The sequence below is a fragment of the Bidens hawaiensis genome, unplaced genomic scaffold, assembly GCF_021521415.1.
Source record: "Bidens hawaiensis isolate Kalapana, Puna unplaced genomic scaffold, B.hawaiensis_p1.1 tig00014233_1, whole genome shotgun sequence".
Classification (NCBI taxonomy): domain Eukaryota; kingdom Viridiplantae; phylum Streptophyta; class Magnoliopsida; order Asterales; family Asteraceae; genus Bidens; species Bidens hawaiensis.
In genome coordinates this window covers 132696-149343 of record NW_027492227.1, presented here as the reverse complement: position 1 = coordinate 149343, position 16648 = coordinate 132696, and the positions used below count along the sequence as shown (strand labels likewise).

Sequence of the window (16648 nt, the reverse complement as noted above, 5' to 3'; positions counted from 1 at the left end):
TATACACAAAATAAATAAATAAATAATCTATAGAATAAAATTCATTCGGAATTAATTATTACTTTTAAGCCAAAACCCTAATCGTCTTTTGCCCTCAACATTCAATTAATCAAATTATTTTGATTTGCAAAACCAATTTGAATCGCATAGATAAAAAGAAACGACTACTCACTGGTTGTGTGTTAATCGATTGCAGTGAATTGTTTCCAATCGTAGAGGGATGATTATACTCACAGACAATGACTTCCAATTGAAAAAAACACGTAGCCCCTGGAGAATGGAGACGCATCCTGATTGTTGTTAATAAACCCTAAAAATGTAATGAGCGGCAAAATAATAAAGGATCAGGAGGATGATTAAGGTTGAAGACGATTGAATATATAGATGATTAATACCTGATTTGTTGATGACGAATGTATGGTAAAGATCAGGGGCCGCTTGTGTATGAAATCGTTAGGGTTAATTGAGAATGAAGAAAGTAATAGAATTAACATATTTGAGATTATACTTACTTTAATTAAAAGAATCATAAAAAAATCACACACACTACGTCTCTACGATGCTCAATAATAACCTCCTCCTCCTCCTCCTCACGTATTCACCTTAACGGATTCTTCATCAACAACAATGGCCGAAACATTAGCAGTTACGCAATCAATCCACCGTTCATTTCTCTCTCCAAATCCTCCACCATTCGCCGCCGTATCTCCGCCATGGCTTCATCCACTCAATCACCTTCTCAGGTACCTTACCTGCTCCTTAATTATGCCATCATTTCTTCTCTATAAAGTTATTTCAATTCTATTGTTAGACTCAATAAATAATATTCAGTTTGTTAGACTAGTTAAGCTTCTACTAGTATAAAATAAATAACAACTAGTCATTTGTACGGAATCATTTACAGAGAATATGATACAATTTTAGTTTCATGTTCAGATACAAATACTTACTTCTTAACATCAAAACAGTCAGAAACCATTTGTTGTTATAAGTATTTGCTGATTTCAGATTATGAGACGTTATAAGTATTTGTTGTTATTATTAGGGTTTTTTCTTTTGCTGTTATAACTATTTGTTGTTGATTATGATTCTTTTGTTGTTATTATTAGTTTTTTTTTTGTTATTATGAAATATTGCTTATGTAGACTGCTATTGATTCCTACGTTCTCATGTTAAGATTATTTTGTACACGAACCCTTCCCTACAATTTCATATTATTCTTTGAATCTCTAGTTTAGATTATGTTAGATTGTCAAATCTCTATACTTAAATATGATTTGTGGATGTTTGTTTATTAAAGAGTGCCTCTTCTGAGGATGCTGCTGCTTCTGATGTGTTTCAACTGATTAAAGCTCATCAGGTACTCGTATTACACGTTGTAGTGTGTGTGAGAGTTTTGTTTGTATTAATTTCTTGAAAAAATTATACAAATAGTTGTTTCTGGTGTTTAATATTATGATATGTGTTCTGTTTGGCATTGTAGGAAAAGGCTGCTAGACTGCCTCCGATTGAAGAGGTCAAAACTGTCCTTTATCATGGCGTTCGTGGCATTCTTTCCACTTTTTCTCAGGTTTGTTATAATTATTAAGGTCAGATAGCTTGTAGAATAGTGTGGTTTGCATATACTTGAATCAAAATTTATGAGGTGTTGGAAACTTGAAATGAAGTTGGATCTTCAGCAGTAGTATTTGGTCAACTCAACAAGGGCCGCCCTAAGCTATTCTGGTCAACTAGAAGAGTTTTCTAAAAATAGTCTTCCTTTGAAAATTTGAATATGATTTGTGTGGTCAAACGAGCCACTTTTAGTAAATCTAACTGAGCATACATGAACAGAGGTTTAAATTTAATCGAACATGATCAGTTAAACAAATAGTTCAAGAACGAACATAACTGAACATAGACGAACGAACATAATTACGTAAATAAGGTAAAATCATTTATAAGTAAATTTGAACTACAATCTGTTGGCCCTTAAAAGTTACTAAAACTAGACTAAATTGTAATAGGCCTAAAAAGTTTAAATGAATATATTAACGGATTTAAATAAACGTAAACTAACAAACATAGATGAACATAAACAAACAAATATAAGTGAAGGAACGCTCACGAGCATAAATAATTAATGAGACATGTTTTATAATCACTCGTTAATATTAGTTGACTTATTACAATTAAGTTTACTTTGCAGAAATACGATGGTTATCCATCAGGATCAATGGTTGATTTTGCATGTGACGCCTCTGGATCTCCCATATTAGCAGTCAGCAGTTTGGCAGTTCATACCAAGGTTTTCAAGCATGAGTTCTATTGTCATACAAACATTTAACCATAATTCTTATACTTAAACTTTAAGTGTTCTCTCTTTTAAGTAATCATTAAAGTTGACTGCTTTTTGCAGGATCTTCTTGCTAACTCTAAATGCTCATTGCTTCTGGCAAAAGACCCGGAGGATAGAACTGATTTAGTCATAACTGTACATGGTGATGCTGTTCCTGTAAGAAAGATTACTTTTTTTTAGATTTTATTTGATTCAAATGCTAAATTGACTAATGATTCATCTGTTTTGATCATCTTTAAAGGTTAATAAGGAGGATAGAGATGTTATACGTACTGCATACTTGGCTAGACATCCTGAGGCATTTTGGGTAAAAACTTTTGCAACTTGTTAGTTATTTCAATGGTTGATTTTGGTTATATTTTTATCTCTAGCGGATCAAATGAGGAAATTGAAAAGAAAAAAAAATGAATTAAAAAGGATACAGGTCGAAAGTCACCCAAAGTGTATATCTAATGCATCAAGCCCCCTAATATTCACAGTATTTGACTATTATTTAAATAATATATGTCCTATGATCGTAGGTGACGCTGATAATTTATAATTACCGGTTGTAAACGAACCGACCTATATTCGTTTATTTACTAATTGAATGAATATAAGCAAATTTATTGTTCATTTAGTTAAATGAACGAACATGGAAGCACGCCCCATCCGTTCATATATGTTCGTGAACGTGTGTTTGTTTACACTGGTTTATATATCCAATTACTTTTTAGGTCCATTATAATTTAGTATAGTTTATGAAATAAAGATATTACGTATAATAATTTAGTCAAGTTTTATTATTTCGTTAGGCCCTATAGATTGATGTTCAGTTTACTTTTAATTGGTGTTGGCTTAATGTATGTTATTTCATCTATGTTTGCATGAACTACTCGTTTATACTATTAATGAACGAGCTTAAACGAACACGAACATGATCATTTTTATAGAGAACGAACGCAAACAAGAAATCCTTGTTTGTTTAAATATTTGTGATCGATTGTTTTGTTAAATTTTAATGAACGAACACGGACATGTTCATTTTCTTAGCGAACGAACACGAACAAGAAAATCTCGTTCGCTTAAATGTCCATGCGTCATTTTTTAGTTAAAGTTAAATGAACGAACATGAACATGCTTCGTTAGTTAAAGCAAAACTTAAAATTTAATTAAAGCAAAACTTAAAATATCATATATGCCCTTATAAATTAGTTTAAAGTATCATACATACCCCTATTCATTAATAACAATTTAATAAATGGCCAATTTACCATTATTTTTCTAAAAGTTTTAACTTTCATATACGCTCATTTTATAAAGAGTAGACCATTCTACCCATTTCCATTACATAATGTGTTTATACCCTATGTTATTATTTTAATTTTGATTGACGTTTCTCATCTTTGACGACAACCAAATCGTCTCTTGTCGCTTCTTCAAAATTACAAACCCTTCGAAGATTTATCGCATTGAATGGTCTATGTTGTAAACCTTTTATCGCATCTAATCGAATAAGGGTAATATGGTGATTTTTAAGTTGTTTTTAATGAACTGAGTATATGTGATATATTAATAATTTTGTGAGGGCATATATGATATTTTAGTTTTGCATGGGCCATGGGTATATATGATATTTTCAATATTTGTAAGGGTATATATGAAATTGCCCCTTTACAATAAACTTCATTTTAAAGAAACATAAAATAAGAAAATAAGATACTAAAAGTTTCAATATTAGGTTTATTTTGAATGTATAAATCTTTTAAATGATTGAATTGTTTAAGAGAGATACACTATCGACAATATGGAAAATAACGTGTGTAGATTTGTGTGATTACTTATTCTTTTTTTGCTATTTGCACATAGCTAAGGGGCGTTTTTGGAAGTTCTGAGGGGACAAAAGGTGAACATTTTAACTGGAGTTAAAAGAATCTTTTGCCATCAATCAAACTTGATTTAAATTAGAGCTCAGTTAACCAATAAGACTGATTGATACATAGTTGATTTCAAGATTATATAATTATTTCTATGTGACAGTCATAAGGCATTTTTATCGTGAAGGTTGACTTTGGTGACTTCCAATTTCTTCGTATCGAGCCAAAAGTTGTGAGATTCGTTTCTGGTGTGGCTACCGCTTTATTAGGGTCAGGAGGTTTGTCTATTTAAAATTCATGGTCCATAATAAAGAAATTATATATATTTTCAAATTTTGTTCTCAGTAGCTAATTAATATATACTCTTCTTACCCCTTAACTGCCATATTTTTTTCTCATTAGAGTTCACTAAAGAGGAGTTTGCAGCAGCAAAAGTGGACCCAATCTATCAATTCTCCAAGCCTGTAACGGTATGATTCAAAATAACATTGTATTGCATATGATTACAAAAGTTATAGTATTAATTTATTTTAAAAAAATACAATTTATATAATATACTAATTTCATGTAATAAACTTATTATGTGACACTGCAGTCTTACATGAATAAAGACCATTCAAATGATACAAAACTCATGGTTCAAGGCTCCACTTCAGTTCCGGTAAGTGATTTGTTTCACAATCGGGTTCAGGCTGTTTGTTTATCCAGTTCATTGAGTCGAGAAGTTCAAGTTTGGACATTTTTGGTAAATTTAATAACTTTTTGTTAATATTTCAAGAAAAGAACATAACCCTCTTACTATTAGGAAAGTTAATGTGTACTTGCAAATTCTTGATAACATGGTCACATGTTAAAAGTTGAATAGAATCATAGATGTTGTTTGGGTTAATCGGTTTGGATTATTTGGATTTTTGATGTTTAAAGGTCTAACCGGTGCCCGGCTCTAATAACAGGTGGACTTTGCATATATGCTGGATATTGATAGCTTCGGGTTCAATGTAAAGGTGATGTTGGTTATTTTTATCCACTTTGCATATATAATCATTAATTTTATAAACACATGGAATTTAGTCTAATAGTCAACTGAACTCAAGAAAACTGAAAACATTTTTTGATTCTTATTTTTTTTTTCTATTTTACATTGTTTATCAGGCTGGCTATCAAGGTACAAGCTTTAAGCTTCGGATTCCATTCCCGAGGCCCGCACAAGATAGAAAGTGAGTAATGTATTAATTGTGATTATAAAAACAATAATATTTTATAAGATCAATCTAAATATATGGAAACGGTTTAAGAGGTTCTATGCATTAAAATAGACTTTGAACAACCTTCAACCCGTGCGATCCTTTTCACCATTTATCTACATTTTTTCTTTTAATTTGGTCGTTTCATTTTTTTTTTGAACTTTTGCAAGGACGTGAAGACACTTATAGTTGAAATGCTTCAAGCTGCCAAGTCTCGAGCAACTTAACAAGTTGAATGAAACACTTTCACATTATATTCATTTGTCACTTGCTATGTTCATGCTATGATATGTTTTGAGGTGATTATGGGTTAATAGATGCATGAATTCAGACCTATAATGTAGATATTACAGAATTTTATATGTAAAGTGACGGTGTCTTTTTTATTAGCTTGTGAATTAAGATGCTTGACTTGATATGTGGGATATAAACGCTAAAGATGTAGTTAAATTTGCTTGTCTGCTAAAGTGCTAAGTGCTAATGTTTACCTGAATCTAGAGCTGTTCATTTTGAATTTAATTTTCAATTGTGATATGTTTTCAGTCATAAGCAAACGCATGTTATTTATTAAAAAAAATTATAGAAGTGTTTTCTTGAGTTTGAAGAAAACGAAAAGAAAACTAACGAGTTTTTTGTGTTAAAAATCTCAAAATCATTTTCTTAATCTCTTTAATTTGTAAGGATTTAGAATGAATGAAATAAACATAATTTTGTTTTCATTTCTCATTTTCTCTTCGTTTCTTTTGTTAAATAAAAACTGTGAAACATGATTTTTTTTTACATTGTTTCAAATCATTTCTTTTTTTCTTTTTAAACGAGACTCAGGAACACAACATCACAATATGAATCTAACACGACTTGGGTGGGTTATAGAAAATGAAAATTTTCAGCCCGAATCTCTTTTAATAAACCGATTGGATGGTGGTTGTGAATGTTGCAGGTTCATAGGACGGTTCAGAAACTTTGCTTCGTCTAAGAAACTGTGAAAGCGTACAAATGTGAACGTGAGCAGAGAAATACACATTGCATAGGATAGACATTGATGTTGCTTTCTACATCTCCCAACATTTATACTCCCTATGTAACAATATAATTGCAATGTTGGATTTATGAATATGAGTATTCATATATTAATACGAGTATTCATATGTTATGTGTATGTTTGCCGTTCAAAAAAATATATATATTGTGTATGTAGCAAAAACCTTATGTTCCATGTATTTTTTAATAAAGAAAAAATATATTGTGTGTAGCAAAAACCTTATGGTCCATGTATTTTTTAATAAAGAATCTTGCAGGCCCGGCTATGGGGGAGGGCTGGGAGGGCTCAAGTCCCAGGCCCACTCCCCCTAATGGGCCCATGGACTTTAAAAGTTTTGTATTGGGTATATAGTTTTTGACCCATTTCATAATAGACTCAAGCTTATCTAGAGAGTAACACAAGTACAATTCATTTGGGCCTCTACTAAACATGATGACGGTATTAGGTCTTGTAATTCACAACTTTTATATTTAAAAAAAAAAAAAATTATAATAACAATAATCTGCTCACATGTACAAGACAATCAAAAGCTTCAATAGTTTGACTAGGTTAATATGTTTTGTTGTTTTAGAATTTAAACTTTAGTATCAAATTCTGAATTTTTATTATTTAGTTAGTAATAATTTAGTATTATCTATTATTCTATTAAATTTGTTTCACATAAATCAGTTATCTATAATATAAATAAGTTATCTATAATGTGTTTCTATGTTATGAATCATTAAAACAGTTATTATGTTATTTTTATTTTTTTATATCATACATCCTAAGCTTAAACACTTATCCGGTAGTCAAAAACGTAAATAGAAGAAATGAAAGAAGAATAAAGACACAAATCGAGGAGAATGCGATGATGCATACATTTATTCCATAAACAACCTCAAAATTCTAATGAAAAAGATGTCTATTTTGAGAACGATGTTTTAGAGACAACAGATAACAAAGAGTTAGTTGAGGGCTTCGCTTCTAAAAATGCTAGAAGACCATCATGATTTGTTTTTTTAGTTAGATTATTTTGCTAAAAAAAAACTTTTGTTTTGTTTTATTAGTTATCACATGTGTCTAGTAATATTCTAGGGCCTTTTGTTTTTCATGTCCCATGCCCACTCATTTTTTTGTATTCTCAGAGACGGCCCTGGAATCTTGATTAGAGTAAATCACACGGTGGTTCATGGGATAAGCTTTTAAGTTTGTTATCACTTATCGAATAAATATTTATAATCCACTTGAACATGTAAACGCAAATCCCATGATTATTCGACAGGGATAAATTGGTTGCATAATCATTTCATTACATGTCGGTCATGTCATGTCCCATGAATTTGTATTTTAAAGTGGTTTTCCTTAAATAAATTCATTAAGTTGATCAAATATTAAAGTGGCCTTCATTCATTCATGCCATCAATATTGAGAAATGAAATTCCATCTGAGATTGATAATTAAGATTAAGATAGAAAATATACAAAAAGATTGTAATTGAAACTCCATCAAGTATACATAACATCATCATTCATCAATCTGAATCACTCTCCATGCTTCCCATGGCCTTCAACCCTGTTGGTCTCTACATTCAATTAAAACATAACATACTTTTAGTACCAAAACAACCTTGATTCTAGGATTACTAATTACAACAACCGAATACAAGTCAAGCTCGAGTCAACTTGATCTTGTTTAATCAAAAGATTATTCCTTTAATTCAATTAAAACAAATGTTTAATGAAGAAAACAATAATGATACCTTCTTTGTGTTCTTCTTTTCTCTGACCTCGTATCTCTCTCGGCACATATCGGACAACCATGCCCCTGGACTCACCAACTGCTCCATCAACCCAATAGGGACAAATTAGTAAAACAACAAAAGATGTAGCCAAATCAAAATAAACAAAGAATATTCTTTTTCCACAAATGGCCAAAAGACCCAACAATAATCCAACTACCAACTTGGTTCATTTGCAACAAAACTTTAGTTTCAATTACGTTTAGTTGGATATTTAATCGACATCACCAGAATATACTCATTTTATATACTTTTAGGCATTGACCATGTGAAACAAGATTTTACATTTATACTTCACATTATAAAAAAATATGTATATACAATAATAAAAGCTAAAGATTGTAATTTATGACCAAACATTTATAAATATCACAAAGGCGGAATTGGTCAAACAAAAGCTTCCAAAATCGACGTTAAGAATATAATAAAACTATTTAAACAATAGAATCTTTTTCCACAAAGGGATAAAATTTCACATAATTGCGGTCTAACTTGTACCACTTGCATATTGAAAATAGTAATTTGTGCTTATTTTATCCTAGCACTAAAATGCCCAAAAAATTTATAAAACGCAAGAAACTTTTATTAAAATATTAATATTTTACAAATCGAAAAGACAATTTCCGACCGTGACATACAAGCATATACTTCGATATCGTCACAAATATCTTTAATGTTCAAAACTAATCCACCTTTTTTTTAAGTAAAACATATATAAGCAAAAATCAAATGGGTATTTTAGTCAAAACTCAAAAGAAAGATGAATGAATTTTAAGAAATAAAAGTGGGTTAATAGTTATAAATATATATTAAAAAAAATAATCCTATTTTCTTGTTTTTCTCATAAAGTAAAACCCATTTCAAGGGTAAAATATTTTTCAAAAAATGGCTAAAATTCAACAAAAACCATGCAGTAATCACTTGTTCTTTCTTTATTTTTTTGTTAGAATTTAGAGAGGGAAAAATGCATTAAAGTAAAATTAATAAAAAAAATGAACAAAATACACACCCATTTGAAAAGTAAAATTTCATGGGTAGAAAACTTTCTTGTCCCACAAATAGGTAAAAAAAAGAAAAAAGAAAACCAACAATCATCAAAACCATGCAATAACCACTTGTACATCCTTCATCAAAGGTTGTACCTTAGTCATCAAGAATTTCATGGGTAGAAAAGAAAAGAAAACTCTTTAACTAGTAAAAACTAAAAAGTAAAAACACACGCTTATGAGATTAGTATGTGTTGTACCCCAAAAAAAAAACCTTACCAGTATAGTTCTTTGGATCATTTTAGCCCTCTTCTTGGGCCTATGAGAAGGCTTACAGCCTTTCATGGCCATAAAATCTTCTTCTTTCTCTTTACTTGTTAGCGCTATGTACAGCTTCGGCCACACATGTTTACTCTTACCATTACCACCACTCTCATCACCCACCACCCCACCGCCGCCGGAGCAAAACTTCACCTTCTCAGCCGCCGTACACCCCCTTTCCGTATACCCTTTCTCCGGCGAGGGTTTCCGACCACTTTCCGGCCTTAAATTCGTCACCGCCTCAGAATTCCTACAACAAATTCGTAAATTAATTAAGAAATCTTCATTTTCTTGTGTAATTCCAGTACAATAATTTCGATTTCATCGTATATTAGCCCAATTTTGCTGATTTTTAAAATCGGGGAAAATTTATTGTTTTAACAAAATTGACCAAATTCGCATCTGGGTCTTCATAATATTAGCTACAATTTATGATTTCCAGTGTCTAGGCGTTAAACCCACGTCGAATTTTATGAAAAATTTATATTTTTATATCAGAATTATTTAGGGTTTTTTGTAGGAGACAAAATTGGGAATAAAATATCTTATCTTGAATTTATCAAATTCGCATCTGGGTCCTCATGAAATTAGCTACAATTTATGATTTCCAGTGTCTAGATGAAAAACCCACATCGAATTTTATAGAAATTCATAACTTTTTATCAGAATTATTTAGGGTTTGCTGTAGGAAACAAGAATGGGAGAAATTATCTTGATTTAACAAATTCACATCTCAATCTTCATGAAATTGGTTCCAATTCATGATTTCCAGTGTCAAGACGTTAAACCCACATCGAATTTTATAATTTTATAAAAAAAAATATATAATTTTTATCAGAATTGTTACTTCTCAGAAATTATGGTTTGTTAAAGAAGCTGAATTTGGCGGAAATTAATAAACTTATTATTTTACCTTGTGAGACGAGTGGACGGTAGAGAAACATTAGGCTCTCTACTATCATTATCGGAGCTAAAAGTAACAAAATGAGAGTTAATTTTCCGGCGAACTCTACGGCGGCCGGAGACGGCTACCGACGGTTCCGTCGGATCGTCACCGTCGCCGACTCTGACACATCTGAGTCTCTTTTTATTACCCCATCTTAAGAACAAATCAGATGTACTACTCTCTGTTTGTTTGATATTAGTATTACAACCTCCTCTGTTTTCAGTTTTCTCCATTAATTCAAAATTCACCGGAATTGAGCTTCTGGATTTGAAATTAATCAGCTAAAGAACAGAGATCTGGTTCAATTGCGACCACTTTGGATGAAATTGTAAGAATTTGTGGGTTAATTGAGCGTAAAACGAAATTAGTTGAAAAAAAGACGAAATTGAAGAGGGTTATTTGAAATTGGAAGATGAAGTTTACAAGAAATGAAGTGATTGATTGGTGAATTTGGAAGAAGAAGAAATGGGGGGTTTTATATAATGTGTAAATATGGTGTGGTGTGTTGTGTTGTGAGATAAGTTGGGATGTGTGGTGGCCCTTGGATTATGAATCAACGGTGGATGATGGTTTGAAAGAAAGCAGATCCATCGTATCTGTTCACTTTACTCTTTGGGTCCGATGCTTTTCTTTTTATGTATTTTAAGGCCCATAATAGAATCCATTGATGGTTAATGGGTTTATGAGCCCAGTTGCCAAGGCTTTAATGGAGAAGGGATTCAATGAGAGGTGGGGTTGGGTCACTTGCAAATCAACCAAACAAATATATTTTCTCTTTTATTTAATGTTTTGATAAAACCACTACACCGTTGTTAGACCACACGTAATGATAAGAGTTATGCGATGAAAAGGGGGCCAAAACGTGATGAACATTGCACCCCATAGTTTTCACCTTAGTTTTGGAGATGCTCGTTGTGTACACATTGATATGTGGGTTTTGGGTTTGGGGTGGGGGGGGGGGGCAAGGTTTTTTACAATTTTATGTGTTATTAAAAAAATTAAAAGTAATACTTGTTTAATGATTGAAAGGGGGTTATGAGGCATTTTACCACTACATCACTTTTTGCAAAACTCTCAATTGTTGTATGGAATGCCACGTGTCGAACAAACTCTCTATGTGCTTAGTTACCCCTACGTGTTTTTTTAAAAACGTTTTTCAAGACTTAGTTCTACCAGAACAATCGTCTCTAGCTGATAACAAACAAGAGGACAAATCTAAAGAGAGAACAAAAGAAGATATTGCCATATTGAGACGTTTGTCAATAAACCTATATTGAGGCAACACTTACAAACGAACCAATCAAATATGTGTTTTTTTTTTCATTTAGTTTATGTTTAGTTAAAATTTAAAAGTTAAAACCATTACACCTTATTAAAAAGTAAGTTATTTAAAGTCTCATCTACATGATAGTAATGTGACACGTTAACTTGAGACTTTAACTTGCACCACTACACATTTTTTAATACAAGATTCTTTTATTTCCCGAGACTCGAACACGGGACTTTAGGTGTTTAAAATACTATGTTTTTGTCACCAGGCCATCAACCCCAGGACCGCCCCACTACACATAGTCTAAGCAAAATACATATTGAACCGAAAAACAAAAATAAAAACTCACTTTGAATCATAATGATAAAACTTGCGTATCCAAGTTGATTTTGTTAACATTCCGACTTAAATTTAATTTTACAAAAGTTATATTGAAAGTAAGTTATTTTTTTGTATCGTAAACGGTTTTCACACGTGTTTTGAATGATAACTTCAACGGTTCGACCATTAGCAACGATAATGATTGTTCTGAAATTGTTAATATTATATGTATTCAAAAAATTAAAAATGTTAAGCGAAAGGTGGTGTGAACGCCTAGGTGGGTCTGTTTTTCGCTTAGGGAATTTCGGAGAAATTGGGTCAATGGCTATTTACTTGAAGCCACGTAAATCAACATGCCTTGAGAAGGCTAATCTCATGTTAATGCTATAAGGATACCTTTCATTTCAACGCTTAAAAAGTTTATTTTTGGAGAATCTTATTTATTGAAGTTTGTGTTTACCATTGGCATTAGACATTCCACTCTACATGTTATTATAGAAGTTCAACTGATTAAACACACTTAATGCTATTTAATTCATATGTAATTAAGAGACTAACAAACAGCCCCTTAGACATTATATTACGAGTAATAAACAATAAAAAGCTAGTACATCTATATATATATAATTCACTATATAAGATTTTACAAACATTACTTCTTCATAATACACATCTACATACACATACACATTCTATATATAATATTGTATTATATTAGGATACCAAATTGGTCTAGAGTCTAGAGACTTTCATAGTGTCCACCATGAGTGATTTGAGCATTGACCAAAGGAACTCCTCTCACTGCTGACATTGCTTCGTTTGCTTTTTGCACCACTTGCTTTATCCTCTGACCATACAACCATGTTTAATGTCAATATACATAATTCAATTCCAAGTTGATATATGATATTATTAATTTATTATTATCCACCATAGATTTAACTTTTAAGTATATTATATAAGCACTTCTGATAATTCCATAGCGGAATTTCATGTGATGCGATGTATGATAAACGGGTTAAACATGTTGACCCAAACATAGTTAAATAGTTTAACCCGAACATGAAATGTTTATTAAACATGTTAGAAAATACATTTTTACAAATAAAAAGTATAGTGTTGACTGATGATGACTTGCAGTATAATTTATGTATGAAAAGTAATAAAAACAAAAAAGTGACCAAACCTTGTTGTCTGGGTGAATCTGTAACTTAAGCTTCTTTTGTTGTTTGTGTCTTCTGCCATTTACATATAAGATGACACAAATGGAAGCAGCAGCCATACCAAGAGAACAAAAACCACCAATCCCATCTAAACCCCACTTCAAAACATTCATGAATCTTTCCTTATTTTCTTTCCAATCAACCACTTCTTTCTGCTTGATCATCTTCGGTGACGATGAACAATTGACCACATGATCATCATTCTTTTCCTCGTACTGAAACGATCCCGTTTCAGTACGAGAAAAATCATATTCTTGACAACCCAGTCTTGGAGAACCCATTTTTGTTTCGACAAACTGGTTTTCTTTCTTGAAAAAAACTTGAAAAATCGGATCTTGATCTTGATCTGATTCGGACTCGGACTCAGGCTCAGGTTCAGGCTCGTAAATGGTTTGTTTAGGTTCCGTGATCAAAATTGGGAGTTTGATGATCTCTTTGACATCTTCTTTGTGATCAAATTGGTTTTCAAATATTGTGGGACTATTGGTATATTTTCTTGAGAATATCTTGTCATCTCCATCACCATGGACTTCAAGAAGCCCATCGCAAGGAACACTCACCCATCCTTCATCTTCAAGATCCATCCTTAGTGCATCAAAGTTCATGTTTTCTTGGATACAATAAATAGAAAGTAGTAAGATTGATGAATTGGTTGAATTATTAAAGGTGGTTAGTGGTGAGCCTTCACTTGGATCATTGTCACCTAAAATGGTGTCTTTTGCTCTTGGATTGAAATATATATTGAATTTAATCAAAGTCACTTCTACATTTATATGATGAGTTGATGATGGTGTGGATGATACATAGCATTGGGACATTATTATCTTCTTTCAGAACTAGACAAATTTGGGGTGGTCCATGGGACCTACATGATGTGAATCTAGTTCATTTCAAAGTGGTTTAAGATGTTCCCTTTTGATATTTTATTGGAAGTGTTCAAATATGGTTATTTTACAGTTCTTTGTCAGCATCAGTCTTTATTAATGGTTATTGACTATTGAATGTGACTATGGATATCTATAGGTCCATTGGTAAATTCCAACTTATGCAAAATAACGCCTTTGCAAAACGAACGGTTTGCATAGACTTTTTAACTAGTTTTTAGCTATGTCCGGTTTAATATAGATTCGGATCTGTTGGACGTAATTTCGGAATCTAAGTCACGAATCGGTGAACTTGAGGGACCAATAATGATAAGTCGGTCATAGTTGGTTATGTTTTAAAATTACAATATTGTTCCTAATTGTATTGTAATTATAATTATAATAGGTAATGTCTTGGCTAGCAAGTTATGGTTAGTCTATATAAACCTAATTATGGTTAAAGATTATTGAACATGTGAGATGCAACCGAGTTAGGGTTCATCCAGAGACACACATGTGATGCAACCGAGTTAAGGTCGGTCATCAAGAGTCAACCCGAGCTAGGGTTTGAGATATTGTAATCTGTTTTTTGAGTTATACTTTCTGATTAATAAACGAGAGTTAGTTTGTTTAGTTCGTATTTATTTATCAATCGATACTTGAGGATCAAAATAGAAAACAAAGATTGTTTTACAATGTTTATGCTTGTTGTTACTCTTTCTATTATTTATTTACTTATTTATGTTCTGTTGAATGCATTTGAGTATGTGTGTAAATGAGAGTGATTGGAGTTAATAATAAAGCTTATTGGATACTTGTTGACGTGTTGAGCAAGATGGGGGCCTATGTTAAGTTGCGCACGAAAGAGTTCCAAGGATTGAGGATGATTGATGCTTGTGTTTGTGTCCCTATGGATTAATTAAATAGTATAATATATATATATATATTTTTTGTGGTAGTGGATGTTCTTCAATTCTATTACTTTTATTATTATCTATTAGACAGTCATGAATATGAATAGATTGTAGGTTATGTAGGTTATGGAGTTGAATAGACTCTAGATTTAATGCTTATGGTTCTATATATTTTCCTTGTAATCAGTATGTTGAGATATATAAAACAATCTACAATTACCAAGTTTATCTTGGTATCAGAGCCTTCATCACAATCCATCAGCCGCCATCTGATCGGCTCATCCTTCTTCAAGTCATAATCCTTTCTTCAATCAAACATATGGCGCTACTTCCTGCCTTCACCACAGTGGAGAAAACCAATCACAACTCTCATAAATTCGGTTTTACCCTAAACCCTACAAACTATGGATATTGGAAAACCATGATCCAACCATTCCTTGTTACCAACAATCTTTTTGGCTACGTCGATGGCACCATTCCTTGTCCATCACCAACTGTTGAATCCTCATCCTCCAACAAGGAAATAACTACACAATCAAACCCTAATCATGCTACATGGGTTTCTAATGATGCACACGTTCGCATGCTATTGCTTTCAACAATTTCAGAAACCTCTTTTAAACACGTACAAGGTGATACTTCTCGTGATTTGTGGATCGCCTTAGAACGTGCTTATGCCCCACACACCTCTTCCTGTGAGTATACTCTCAAAACTCAGTTGCTAAAGATTGAGATGAAGCCTGATGAGACATCTGCTGCATACCTTTCAAGGGCACAGGAATATTCAGATTCCTTAGCTAACATTGGTGAACCCATTAAAGAAAAAGATCTAGTTATGTTAGTCATCTCAGGCCTTAGAGAGGAGTACAATGGTTTGAAATCTACATTGTTAGGAAGGCAGTTTCCTACAGCCTTCTCGGAGCTTCACGGGCTGCTTTCTGATTATGATTTTATGGTCAGAAAGCCGTCGGGTATCTCTGTTGTCCCTGCTCAGGCCTTCTTGGCCACTAACAGCCCCTTACATGCTCCCACCACCGGTCCTCAACTCCCTTCTGAAACATTGCAGTCTGTGCAACAATTGCTGTCACAATTTGGTATGCAAATTCAGCCTGCACAACAGCAAACACAGCAGACCCAGGCTTTCTATGCTAACCGTGGACCAAGCAATAGTCACTACACTAACCGGGGCTCTTCTAGTCGACGTGGTCGCGGGAACTACAACAACAACCAGCACAACCGAAATTCTGGAAATAACACAGGTAACAGAAATAGATTTGCTTGGGCTTCAAATCAGAACACAGTCTATGGTTCTTGTAATAGGTGGGGTGTTGCACACATTCCATCAGAATGTCCGAACCGTGATCCTGCAACTATTCGGCCATCAAGACAGCCTTCACAAGCAAATTATGCAGATTTTCGCTCACAAACATCAACTTCTTGGCTGCCGGACACTGGTGCTAAAGTCATGTTGCTCCGGATCTTAATAGCCTGGACAACTCTGAACCTTATTATGGTAAGGATACAATTCATGTTGGCAACGGTAC

The 16648-nt window shown here is 32.7% G+C and overlaps 3 protein-coding genes across 3 annotated transcripts; 1 reads left to right on the top strand and 2 right to left on the bottom strand.

The window, feature by feature from the left end:
* Positions 1 to 588: 588 nt before the first annotated feature.
* On the top strand, positions 589 to 6568 carry LOC143546127 (non-canonical heme oxygenase HOZ, chloroplastic). The gene is made up of 13 exons (XM_077037858.1): positions 589 to 743; positions 1301 to 1360; positions 1484 to 1570; positions 2189 to 2287; positions 2399 to 2494; positions 2580 to 2645; positions 4382 to 4472; positions 4597 to 4664; positions 4790 to 4855; positions 5148 to 5198; positions 5347 to 5412; positions 5609 to 5668; positions 6379 to 6568. Exons 1-12 carry the CDS (start codon positions 714 to 716, stop codon positions 5663 to 5665), a joined length of 837 nt encoding a protein of 278 aa, XP_076893973.1. The 5' UTR covers positions 589 to 713; the 3' UTR covers positions 5666 to 5668; positions 6379 to 6568.
* Positions 6569 to 7993: 1425 nt separating this feature from the next.
* On the bottom strand, positions 7994 to 10867 carry LOC143546152 (uncharacterized). The gene is made up of 4 exons (XM_077037875.1): positions 10481 to 10867; positions 9526 to 9817; positions 8222 to 8299; positions 7994 to 8044 (listed from the first exon to the last, which is right to left on the bottom strand). Exons 1-4 carry the CDS (start codon positions 10744 to 10746, stop codon positions 7994 to 7996), a joined length of 687 nt encoding a protein of 228 aa, XP_076893990.1. The 5' UTR covers positions 10747 to 10867.
* A 1827-nt stretch (positions 10868 to 12694) lies between these two features.
* Positions 12695 to 14086, bottom strand: LOC143546151 (uncharacterized). Its single transcript, XM_077037874.1, has 2 exons — positions 13291 to 14086; positions 12695 to 12951 (listed from the first exon to the last, which is right to left on the bottom strand). The coding sequence occupies exons 1-2, from the start codon at positions 13930 to 13932 to the stop codon at positions 12844 to 12846; spliced, it is 750 nt and encodes a 249-aa protein (XP_076893989.1). The 5' UTR covers positions 13933 to 14086; the 3' UTR covers positions 12695 to 12843.
* Between the last annotated feature and the right edge of the window lie 2562 nt (positions 14087 to 16648).